General features: G+C 54.0%; 1 protein-coding gene and 1 long non-coding RNA gene across 2 annotated transcripts in view; one reads left to right on the top strand and one right to left on the bottom strand.

Moving 5' to 3' along the window:
• LOC145534150 (uncharacterized) overlaps positions 1-12136 on the bottom strand; it is a 694441-nt gene that overhangs the window by 298314 nt on the left and 383991 nt on the right. Inside the window, exons 52-53 of the long non-coding RNA XR_014074276.1 lie at positions 9654-9765; positions 2010-2121 (exon numbers count right to left, since the gene is read on the bottom strand). This is a non-coding gene — a long non-coding RNA (uncharacterized LOC145534150). The remainder of the gene's footprint in view (positions 1-2009; positions 2122-9653; positions 9766-12136) is intronic.
• Positions 4932-7621, top strand: LOC145533893 (uncharacterized). The gene is made up of 3 exons (XM_081561237.1): positions 4932-6004; positions 6404-6716; positions 6969-7621. The coding sequence occupies exons 1-3, from the start codon at positions 5768-5770 to the stop codon at positions 7595-7597; spliced, it is 1179 nt and encodes a 392-aa protein (XP_081417363.1). The 5' UTR covers positions 4932-5767; the 3' UTR covers positions 7598-7621.

The raw sequence follows: 12136 nt of genomic DNA, 5'->3' as shown, positions 1-12136 counted from the left end.
CTGGTGATACTGTGTTACCATCACCACTTTGTAGTTTCAGACCCGTTTGATCTTTATGCCCCACCCCCCAACAAAGCCTGGATTCAAGGCAAGCACGCCCTGTTCATCCCTTCCCCCGATCCTGAACACAATTTCATCCTTTCTTTGTGCATTCCTTCCTATATTCTTGGTGTCCCCAATCAATGACTCTCAGTGAAATGACTGACGGAGTGTTTTTTGGACTCTCCAACTACTGTAAGACTCCATTGGAGAGTTCTCATTTGTACGTCATTTGAACTAGCCTTTGATATCTGAAAGGACGGTGTACGTCCTTTCAAGATACCATGTGCCAAACGAAGCCCTTTTGGCAACTGCCATCATTATCTCCAGGCAGGCATTGCTGTGTCAAGGGTGACATCTCAGCCAGAAGGCAGAGGCTGAGCTCGTCTTGTTGCACCAGCTCCCAAAAGAAGCCAAGAAAGGGAGCTGGAACAACAAACCACCCCAACACCCAGGAAAGCGTTCTTCATGACAGAAGGCTAGAAAATGACCCAACATCCTTGTGGCCCAGAACCCCTCTAGAAAATCACTGTTCCATAAAAAAGAGAAACACATGGGAAGTTCCAAGGAGAGGCAATGCCCATGGCCCGTGTACTTGAGAGACGGCCTGACCGCTCCGGGGAAGACACGCACCGACGGAACCCCTTGGGAAACAGCAGTGATAGTCCTCACCGTCGTAAGGGTTTCCTCTGGGGACAACCTGCCCGGGGCACCACACGAGGGAGCAGACCGGCTTCTCTTCCTCTGCCCCCACACCATTCACTCATGAAGGCAGCTCAGGTGTTCTCATGCCCTGCCTGCCTGCCTGCCTGGCTCATCCGTGAGCTGTGACCACCTACAGGGCAGGACTCCACCTTCTCCTCTCTGTGTACCGTGAATCTGCACACAGTGGGCTTGCAGAACCTTAGGAGACTTGAGCCATTCCCACTCGAGCCAGAACCCTCCCCAGGAAGGAAAACAGCTGTGGAGTCGTTTTGGCCCCAGCACTGGTTCGAAAGCCTGGCGCCTCCTACAGCCTCTACGGTGTGAAGAGGGAGGTCCCTTCTGACAGAGCTTTCCGGGTCTCAGATCTAAGCTGTTGTTTCACTGTCAGCTGTGTCTCTTCCGTTGCAGCCAGGTGGGCCACGCTGCTCCAAAGGAGCTCACAAGCTGAGTTTCAAGGGAGGTATAGAGAGGACAGGGATGGCTACAACGTACTGCAAACTGAGTGAGGGTCCCCACAATCCTCAGCAAAGGTCTGTGGTGTGCAAGTGGGGAGTAGAGGGCCCCCAAGTTCCAAAGGAAGGGAGGTAGTCGGGAGCTAAAGCCCTTGGCCGCTGTGGTAGTAGCTGCAGATGGCAGCTCGTCCACAGTGCACTTCGAATGAGGTCATATGAGCGGGACTCTGGAAATGGCTCCGAAATCGGGAGAAAGGGGTCAGGGTATGTGGGAATCCGGCGGGGGTGGGGGGTGGATGAAGGAAGGTGTCCCTCCTCTCTCCAGTGCAATTTGGTTTGGTGAGTCTCAAAGCTACCAGATGGCACTTCCCAAGTCAGGCCCCCGCAGGAATCAGGGTGGGCTGCGTGCCTCGGCCCCTGCCACAGGGACAAGCCACACCAGTGGCCTCCCTGAGCTCCAATGGCCGGATCTGGGGGTTCTGTCTGGGTGCACACCTCCTTGCTGTGGCCAAGTTCCCCCCTTCTCTGAGCACCAGCTTCATCCTCTCGAATGAGGACATCGATTGCTACCTTGGCACGTTACTCTCTTCATCCTGTGAAGACTCATTAGGCTTATCCTACAATTACTAGCTGGCCCGAAGAGATATCTCCTGAATCCAGATTAAGCTGGAGTCTCCCAGGCTCATCTGGCATGTCTTCCCTGAAGTCTGCCAAAACCCACACCCTTGCATTTCCAGGGACTCCCCTTAGCCAGCTGGGCAGAAAACCCAGCATGGTTCAAACAAGCTGACAGACAAGCGGGAGAGGACTCACGGGCAGACGGCTTCCCTCAGGTCTCGGGTGGAGCTCTGGGACCACAGCAGCAACGGGCCATCCCAGGCCCTGGGCTCAGCAGCGCCCTCATTCTCAGGCCGGCGGCTCTGCCCTGAGGGGAGCAGGAAGGTCACCAACTGCCGCAGGCGGGCCTCACGCCCCTCCCACTGCTGGAGCCTGACCTCCCCCGGCCCCACCCCTTCCCCTACCCCAGCAGGACGACAGCTCGTCTTCCCCTGGCTTCCAACGGGAGGCCCGGCCCTGGGCCCCGATTGGGCACTGCCCCAGCCCGGAGCCAATCACAGTGGCCAGGGAGGTGGAACGCACCGATTGGCCAGGGCCAGGTCATGTGACCATACTCCCCAGGAAACTCAAGTATTACCAAGGTTCCCTAAGAAACCAATGAACAGAATTATCCAGTAAAGGCAAACCGTGCTTTTTAATGAGGCCAATGTCACAGAAAAAAAAAAAATGCTTCACAATGAACTGCTCAAGGAAGCTACTAAATAAACTTTCAGAAAAGTTTAGTAGTTTTTTTTTTTTTTTAATAGGGTGACGGAGAGCTATACCTTTCCCGTCTATGTGAATTTAGGTTTAAACTAGATTTCCCTTGGCTATTATATAAGACAAAAAAACCCACATCCCCCCCTTTCACTCCCCCCCACCCCCAAAAAGTGTTTTAATCTATAGAATTTTTGTGTCCTCAGTTGTGTCTGATTCGCGGCAACTCACGAACTCTACACAGCCAGGCTCTTCCGTCCATGGAATTCAGGGCAATTTTTTCTGTCCCAGTAAATGCCCACCCTGGGTGATCCAAAGGCAAGGGCTCAGAGGCTCCTGAGAGACTAACTCCTTTCAGCTGAGCACAGAGCTGGCTCCTCACTGGGATGCCTGTGGCCTGGGGCTCCCTGAGGGGAGAGCAGCACTCGCCCCACCGTGTGGTCACTGCTGGAAGTGCAGGCTGCTCCTCACTCCCCCTTGACAGTGTCCCTGAGGGCAGAACAGTGTGAATCGAATCAAGGTGGAAATGCAAACTCCAATGCAACCAAACTCCCCACAAGGTCTCTAAAACCACTCAGGAACAGGGAATTGGAAACTGCAGGGGATGACAGGAATGGAGATGGAGACTTGACACCTTACACCGAGTTCACTTCCAGTTATCCCTAGACAAACTTTCCATGAAAACTTGTCACAAATCTCGAAGAACAATGAGCAGAAACCGGACACGTGCTTTGAGTCTTCACACACAAAACTAAAAGCCAGTCCACAAAAAAAAAAAAAAAACCCAGAGAATACAGTGGACTTTGCAAAATCAAAGATATCTACTGTGGGAAAGACCTCACGACAAAAGCAAAAGACAGGTCATACATCGCGAGACGAATGAGTGGAAACACAAAGCTTATCAAGGATGTGTCTCCAAACAGACAAAGAACACCAACACAACAAGCCTGTGAAAACTAGGGAAAGGTCTGAAGGGACACCAGACTGAGGAAGACACACACAGAGGATCCCGGATGATGTCCAGCACTGAGGGCCTGAAGAAACAACAGTCTAGTTGCACCCCCTCAGGCCTGTGTGACCGTGGATGAGGCCTCTGTTTCCCGGTGGCTCTGAGAGACGGACAGGGAGGAAGGGGAAGAGAAGTCACTTGCATTTCTAATACTCACAGCAAAGTCTTCCAACGAGAAGGGAATTATCACCCCCACTGACAATGCCATTCACTGAAGTGATACCCACCAGTCCATCTAACCCAGAAGGGAAGGATGGACCTGTTGTCACAAAACGGCGAGAGATGGAAGAAGGAAGATCAAGCCCACACCAATCACTGGAAAGAGAAGCTGTGCTCAGGGCTTGAAAGAATTCCTATTGGGAAAATGATGTCACAGCCCCACAAGGCAATCCACAGCTTCGATGCTATTCCTCCCAAAATGCCAATGCATTTTCGCACCGAACAAAGAATTGCAAAAGGGGTACGGAGACAGAAAAGAGCCTAAACTGTCAATACAATCCGACGAAGAAGCCCCGATACGGACATCCAAGGTTGTGTGAAAGGAAATTAGACGACCAAACTAGGATCCTCAGGAGAGTATCGGAGAAGGCAATGGCGACCCACTCCAGTACTCTTGCCTGGAAAATGTCCTGGACGGAGGAGCCTGGTAGGCTGCAGGCCATGGGGTCACGCAGAGTCAGACACGACTGAAGTGACTTAGCCGCAGCAGCAGCAGCAGGACAGTATGCTATTGGGAATACAACAACACACACAGATCCAGATCGATGGAATAAAGTGGAGGGTCCAGAAACAAACCCCAGCATCCATGGTCAACTCATCTCTGACACAGAAGGGGAGAATATCCAAATGGGAACAAGAAAGCCTCTTCAATCAATGTCCATGGGAAAACCAGACAGCTACATCTGAAGAACGCTATTGGTTTTGATCTCATACCACCTCAATATAGGGGGAAAACCTCACCCTAAAGACTGATGTCATGAGATAGCTAGAAAGAAGCGTAGGTCAAAGGCTCCTTAACATCAGAGTCTCCTTGCCATTTGCTGGGCGGAGGTCGAAATGGGTCTCTTCAAGTAAGGCAAAGAGGTACACGAAGTACACCCATGGGTTTCCATCCAATGGAACCTCTTCACAACAGAGAAGCTAAGCATTCACAAATGCAAAAGATAGGAAACAGAACATGAGAGACTCCTTGCAAGTGGTGTATCTGAGAAGGGGTTCATATGGAAAGAGACGAAGAATGCACAGCACTCAGATTCCAAGAAACAACACCACCACCACCCTTGACCCTTCCCCCATGACCAACTCCGACCTAAAGCCTTTCTCTCCCTCTAACCTATCCCTAAAACATAACCCTCATCTAATCATATACATGTGCATCCCTAGCATCCATCCATCCACACACGAGAGAGAAAGAGGAAGACACAGACGGAACTGAGAAAGGAAAAGAGAGGGACACAGCCAGAGAGAGACACGGAACCAAAGAGAGGAAAGGAGTCGACGGTCCAGACTTTTCCTCAATCTGCCTCGAAGGTAGAAGCAATGACAGCGCCCTTCCACCCCAGAAGGGGGAAAAGGACGGAAGGTTTGGAGAGGAAAAGACAAGAACGCAGGGAGCCACTAGAAGCTCAGCCACCCGCAGAAGCCGAGCTGGGACACTTGAACAGAATCTCAATGGAAACAGAGGAGCAGAAAGTTGGCTACTCTTTTCTATAAGAGAGGGAGACCTTCGAGTCTTCCTTTCGGTCCTCCAACTTGGATGCGGGGTCTCAAAACAGTCAGGAGGGGGAGTGCCTTTTCCTGGGTACCACGGCACATCCAGGCCTCGTTCTGCCCCATTCTGTGCTGTGTCAGCCCTGGATGGAATCTTTCTTTCTGAAGTCTCAGCGCACAAGCTCCACGTGATATCGGCCCCAGGTGGAAAGGCATGGAGCTGCTCGTAGGCCGACAGACCTAGGAAGCAGATGGGAGAATGACCACCACTCTGCAGATGGAGAGACTGGGGCAACCCTGAGGGGCATATGCTTGTCCAGGGCCACACCACTTATGAGAAGAAGGAGCCTGGTCTGAGAGCAGTGGGGTCCTCGGAGCTCAGGCCCTGGCTGAACCCAGGCCTCCCCAGGGCTGTGGGCTGGGCTGTGTGGGTGTCACTGTGCCTGCACATGGCCTAAGGGGGGTGGTCGAGCAGTCAGAAACCCAGAGATTCCCTTGGGAAGTTTTGGGGAAGGGACCTCAGCACGAACCCCAGGAGATGATGTCACCTGCCGGCAACAGAACCCAACAGAACCCGCAGCCCGGGTATCCAGGCCTCCAGAGCGGAGAGGAGCCCCCAGCCAGTTCACTGGCTGCCAGGATGTTCTGCTGTTTGCCCCTGCCCAGAGGCCGGGGCCTCAGGAGTGCTCACAGGCAGTGTGCGCGGGCACCCTGTCGACGTTGGCTCAGGACACCCCCGAGAGGCCTCTGGCCCTTTGCCCGGAGAAACAGAAAGGTAACACGGGGAGCCCCAGGACGGACCAGGCCGCCTCTCCCATGCCACCCGGAAACACCGGGTCCTTTGCCTGTGTGTGTGGATGCGGGTTTCTTGGGGTGTGTCTCCCTCAAGGAAGCCCAGGCGGATGTGGGGTCAGAAGCCTGCGGACAAGTTGTGTCCACACCCCAGGGGAGAGCAGGCTGGGCGGGATGGGGAGAGTGCGGGCAGCGGCGGCCGCCCAGGCGGACCTCACACCCTCAGGTGGGTCTCTTTCCTCCCGGGTGGGGATCTGAGCAGACACACGTCTCTGACCCTTCTGGGAAGAGAAGTTCGAGCAGGCAGAAGCAGTGGCTCCACTGCCCAGGCCCAGCTCGGAAAACTCCTAGCATGGCTGGCTGACGGTCACTGTCGTTGCAGAGCTTCCCACGTGATGAGGCCGAGGACGGGGACACCCCATCCACCTCCCGGAGGGAGGGGTCGGAGCACCACCCCCCCGCCCGTGAGGCCCAGTGCAGGCTCCAGGTGAGCGTGCCCACGGAGGCATCAGCCCCACCGGGGGAGAAGCGGAGGCGGGGAAGGCCTGCTGCCGAGACACCGCCCAGGATACACCCGGCGGCCCAGTCTGAGGCTGCCACGGAGCTCAGCACACCCGGCTCCGACCCAGAGTCCCGAGAACCCCGGCCTCTGAGGCAGCAGGAGGACCTGGAGCCCAGCACGCCAGAGCACAGAGGTGAGGACGCTGGGGCTGGTGCACGGGAGTGTGTGGGGAGGGGGTGCTGAGCTACACAGGGACGAGTCCCCGAAAGCTGCTGCTGGGCCTGCAGCAAGCGCTGGCCTCACACCCCCCGCCCCCCATCTTGCACACTTCAGTCCCAAAAGACATCCGACGCTGGGTATTCTTTGGGAATCTCTTGGAAGCTTTCTGTCCCGGGAGACGCACATGCCAAGGCTGGCCTGTGGGCAAACTTTGCTTCTCCCCCAGCTCTAGCACTGGCCTCCAACTGGAACCAGGCTCCGCTTCCCAGACCTGTCCCTACAGAGGTGCTGGCTCCAGGTGCAGGACCCAGGGATCCACCGAGGGCAGATGGAGAACCGAGACTTGCCCTCGCAGAGACACCAGGCCAGCTGGGTACTGGCCAGCACACCGGGCAGATCGGATCTCCATGCCTGCAGGACCCCCAGCCCCAGGCACTGATGTCCCACCCCCTCAGCCAGAACCTCCACCTCCACGTGCACCTCTACCTGCTCGGGCTCTGGCAGGAGAACCCGAGGCAGAGGAGGAGTCACCGCCTCGGCAGGGAGAGCCTGCCCTGGCTCCCGCGCAACACCCAGACGCCCACGATGACTCACCCACCCCTGCAGGGAGAACGAGCCCCCGCTCTGGACAGACACCCAGAGCCCTTGCCGGAAACACCACGTCCAGGGGAGCGGTCGGCTCTGCAGCCTCCATCCCCGTCTGCTCACCGTGGACGCTGGCAACTCGGTCTGCCCCCAGGGGACATGGAGTTCCTTTCCCCTGAACTGCTTTGCATTTGCTTTGTTTCCACCTTTCTGGTGATGTTTTATTTTTTGTATGGTTTCCTGTACTTTTGTTGGTTAAGTTGGGATTAGTAAACTTTTTCATCATTGTTGCAATTTGGGAACACTGTTGTGTAACTCTGGTGATACTGTGTTACCATCACCACTTTGTAGTTTCAGACCCGTTTGATCTTTATGCCCCACCCCCCAACAAAGCCTGGATTCAAGGCAAGCACGCCCTGTTCATCCCTTCCCCCGATCCTGAACACAATTTCATCCTTTCTTTGTGCATTCCTTCCTATATTCTTGGTGTCCCCAATCAATGACTCTCAGTGAAATGACTGACGGAGTGTTTTTTGGACTCTCCAACTACTGTAAGACTCCATTGGAGAGTTCTCATTTGTACGTCATTTGAACTAGCCTTTGATATCTGAAAGGACGGTGTACGTCCTTTCAAGATACCATGTGCCAAACGAAGCCCTTTTGGCAACTGCCATCATTATCTCCAGGCAGGCATTGCTGTGTCAAGGGTGACATCTCAGCCAGAAGGCAGAGGCTGAGCTCGTCTTGTTGCACCAGCTCCCAAAAGAAGCCAAGAAAGGGAGCTGGAACAACAAACCACCCCAACACCCAGGAAAGCGTTCTTCATGACAGAAGGCTAGAAAATGACCCAACATCCTTGTGGCCCAGAACCCCTCTAGAAAATCACTGTTCCATAAAAAAGAGAAACACATGGGAAGTTCCAAGGAGAGGCAATGCCCATGGCCCGTGTACTTGAGAGACGGCCTGACCGCTCCGGGGAAGACACGCACCGACGGAACCCCTTGGGAAACAGCAGTGATAGTCCTCACCGTCGTAAGGGTTTCCTCTGGGGACAACCTGCCCGGGGCACCACACGAGGGAGCAGACCGGCTTCTCTTCCTCTGCCCCCACACCATTCACTCATGAAGGCAGCTCAGGTGTTCTCATGCCCTGCCTGCCTGCCTGCCTGGCTCATCCGTGAGCTGTGACCACCTACAGGGCAGGACTCCACCTTCTCCTCTCTGTGTACCGTGAATCTGCACACAGTGGGCTTGCAGAACCTTAGGAGACTTGAGCCATTCCCACTCGAGCCAGAACCCTCCCCAGGAAGGAAAACAGCTGTGGAGTCGTTTTGGCCCCAGCACTGGTTCGAAAGCCTGGCGCCTCCTACAGCCTCTACGGTGTGAAGAGGGAGGTCCCTTCTGACAGAGCTTTCCGGGTCTCAGATCTAAGCTGTTGTTTCACTGTCAGCTGTGTCTCTTCCGTTGCAGCCAGGTGGGCCACGCTGCTCCAAAGGAGCTCACAAGCTGAGTTTCAAGGGAGGTATAGAGAGGACAGGGATGGCTACAACGTACTGCAAACTGAGTGAGGGTCCCCACAATCCTCAGCAAAGGTCTGTGGTGTGCAAGTGGGGAGTAGAGGGCCCCCAAGTTCCAAAGGAAGGGAGGTAGTCGGGAGCTAAAGCCCTTGGCCGCTGTGGTAGTAGCTGCAGATGGCAGCTCGTCCACAGTGCACTTCGAATGAGGTCATATGAGCGGGACTCTGGAAATGGCTCCGAAATCGGGAGAAAGGGGTCAGGGTATGTGGGAATCCGGCGGGGGTGGGGGGTGGATGAAGGAAGGTGTCCCTCCTCTCTCCAGTGCAATTTGGTTTGGTGAGTCTCAAAGCTACCAGATGGCACTTCCCAAGTCAGGCCCCCGCAGGAATCAGGGTGGGCTGCGTGCCTCGGCCCCTGCCACAGGGACAAGCCACACCAGTGGCCTCCCTGAGCTCCAATGGCCGGATCTGGGGGTTCTGTCTGGGTGCACACCTCCTTGCTGTGGCCAAGTTCCCCCCTTCTCTGAGCACCAGCTTCATCCTCTCGAATGAGGACATCGATTGCTACCTTGGCACGTTACTCTCTTCATCCTGTGAAGACTCATTAGGCTTATCCTACAATTACTAGCTGGCCCGAAGAGATATCTCCTGAATCCAGATTAAGCTGGAGTCTCCCAGGCTCATCTGGCATGTCTTCCCTGAAGTCTGCCAAAACCCACACCCTTGCATTTCCAGGGACTCCCCTTAGCCAGCTGGGCAGAAAACCCAGCATGGTTCAAACAAGCTGACAGACAAGCGGGAGAGGACTCACGGGCAGACGGCTTCCCTCAGGTCTCGGGTGGAGCTCTGGGACCACAGCAGCAACGGGCCATCCCAGGCCCTGGGCTCAGCAGCGCCCTCATTCTCAGGCCGGCGGCTCTGCCCTGAGGGGAGCAGGAAGGTCACCAACTGCCGCAGGCGGGCCTCACGCCCCTCCCACTGCTGGAGCCTGACCTCCCCCGGCCCCACCCCTTCCCCTACCCCAGCAGGACGACAGCTCGTCTTCCCCTGGCTTCCAACGGGAGGCCCGGCCCTGGGCCCCGATTGGGCACTGCCCCAGCCCGGAGCCAATCACAGTGGCCAGGGAGGTGGAACGCACCGATTGGCCAGGGCCAGGTCATGTGACCATACTCCCCAGGAAACTCAAGTATTACCAAGGTTCCCTAAGAAACCAATGAACAGAATTATCCAGTAAAGGCAAACCGTGCTTTTTAATGAGGCCAATGTCACAGAAAAAAAAAAAATGCTTCACAATGAACTGCTCAAGGAAGCTACTAAATAAACTTTCAGAAAAGTTTAGTAGTTTTTTTTTTTTTAATAGGGTGACGGAGAGCTATACCTTTCCCGTCTATGTGAATTTAGGTTTAAACTAGATTTCCCTTGGCTATTATATAAGACAAAAAAACCCACATCCCCCCCTTTCACTCCCCCCCACCCCCAAAAAGTGTTTTAATCTATAGAATTTTTGTGTCCTCAGTTGTGTCTGATTCGCGGCAACTCACGAACTCTACACAGCCAGGCTCTTCCGTCCATGGAATTCAGGGCAATTTTTTCTGTCCCAGTAAATGCCCACCCTGGGTGATCCAAAGGCAAGGGCTCAGAGGCTCCTGAGAGACTAACTCCTTTCAGCTGAGCACAGAGCTGGCTCCTCACTGGGATGCCTGTGGCCTGGGGCTCCCTGAGGGGAGAGCAGCACTCGCCCCACCGTGTGGTCACTGCTGGAAGTGCAGGCTGCTCCTCACTCCCCCTTGACAGTGTCCCTGAGGGCAGAACAGTGTGAATCGAATCAAGGTGGAAATGCAAACTCCAATGCAACCAAACTCCCCACAAGGTCTCTAAAACCACTCAGGAACAGGGAATTGGAAACTGCAGGGGATGACAGGAATGGAGATGGAGACTTGACACCTTACACCGAGTTCACTTCCAGTTATCCCTAGACAAACTTTCCATGAAAACTTGTCACAAATCTCGAAGAACAATGAGCAGAAACCGGACACGTGCTTTGAGTCTTCACACACAAAACTAAAAGCCAGTCCACAAAAAAAAAAAAAAAAACCAGAGAATACAGTGGACTTTGCAAAATCAAAGATATCTACTGTGGGAAAGACCTCACGACAAAAGCAAAAGACAGGTCATACATCGCGAGACGAATGAGTGGAAACACAAAGCTTATCAAGGATGTGTCTCCAAACAGACAAAGAACACCAACACAACAAGCCTGTGAAAACTAGGGAAAGGTCTGAAGGGACACCAGACTGAGGAAGACACACACAGAGGATCCCGGATGATGTCCAGCACTGAGGGCCTGAAGAAACAACAGTCTAGTTGCACCCCCTCAGGCCTGTGTGACCGTGGATGAGGCCTCTGTTTCCCGGTGGCTCTGAGAGACGGACAGGGAGGAAGGGGAAGAGAAGTCACTTGCATTTCTAATACTCACAGCAAAGTCTTCCAACGAGAAGGGAATTATCACCCCCACTGACAATGCCATTCACTGAAGTGATACCCACCAGTCCATCTAACCCAGAAGGGAAGGATGGACCTGTTCTCACAAAACGGCGAGAGATGGAAGAAGGAAGATCAAGCCCACACCAATCACTGGAAAGAGAAGCTGTGCTCAGGGCTTGAAAGAATTCCTATTGGGAAAATGATGTCACAGCCCCACAAGGCAATCCACAGCTTCGATGCTATTCCTCCCAAAATGCCAATGCATTTTCGCACCGAACAAAGAATTGCAAAAGGGGTACGGAGACAGAAAAGAGCCTAAACTGTCAATACAATCCGACGAAGAAGCCCCGATACGGACATCCAAGGTTGTGTGAAAGGAAATTAGACGACCAAACTAGGATCCTCAGGAGAGTATCGGAGAAGGCAATGGCGACCCACTCCAGTACTCTTGCCTGGAAAATGTCCTGGACGGAGGAGCCTGGTAGGCTGCAGGCCATGGGGTCACGCAGAGTCAGACACGACTGAAGTGACTTAGCCGCAGCAGCAGCAGCAGGACAGTATGCTATTGGGAATACAACAACACACACAGATCCAGATCGATGGAATAAAGTGGAGGGTCCAGAAACAAACCCCAGCATCCATGGTCAACTCATCTCTGACACAGAAGGGGAGAATATCCAAATGGGAACAAGAAAGCCTCTTCAATCAATGTCCATGGGAAAACCAGACAGCTACATCTGAAGAACGCTATTGGTTTTGATCTCATACCACCTCAATATAGGGGGAAAACCTCACCCTAAAGACTGATGT

This window comes from Giraffa tippelskirchi, chromosome 14 (genome assembly GCF_054371585.1).
Source record: "Giraffa tippelskirchi isolate mGirTip1 chromosome 14, T2T-mGirTip1v1.2.pri, whole genome shotgun sequence".
Lineage (NCBI taxonomy): Eukaryota > Metazoa > Chordata > Mammalia > Artiodactyla > Giraffidae > Giraffa > Giraffa tippelskirchi.
This window is presented reverse-complemented; position numbering and strand designations above follow the sequence as displayed.

Excerpts from the sequence above, each read along its gene's own strand:
- LOC145533893 (XM_081561237.1), top strand. The coding sequence starts at position 5,768 with ATGATGTCACCTGCCGGCAACAGAACCCAACAGAACCCGCAGCCCGGG. Across the intron at positions 6,005-6,403 it reads TTGCCCGGAGAAACAGAAAG|AGCTTCCCACGTGATGAGGC; the intron begins GTAACACGGGGA and ends CTGTCGTTGCAG. Across the intron at positions 6,717-6,968 it reads CAGCACGCCAGAGCACAGAG|CTCTAGCACTGGCCTCCAAC; the intron begins GTGAGGACGCTG and ends CTTCTCCCCCAG.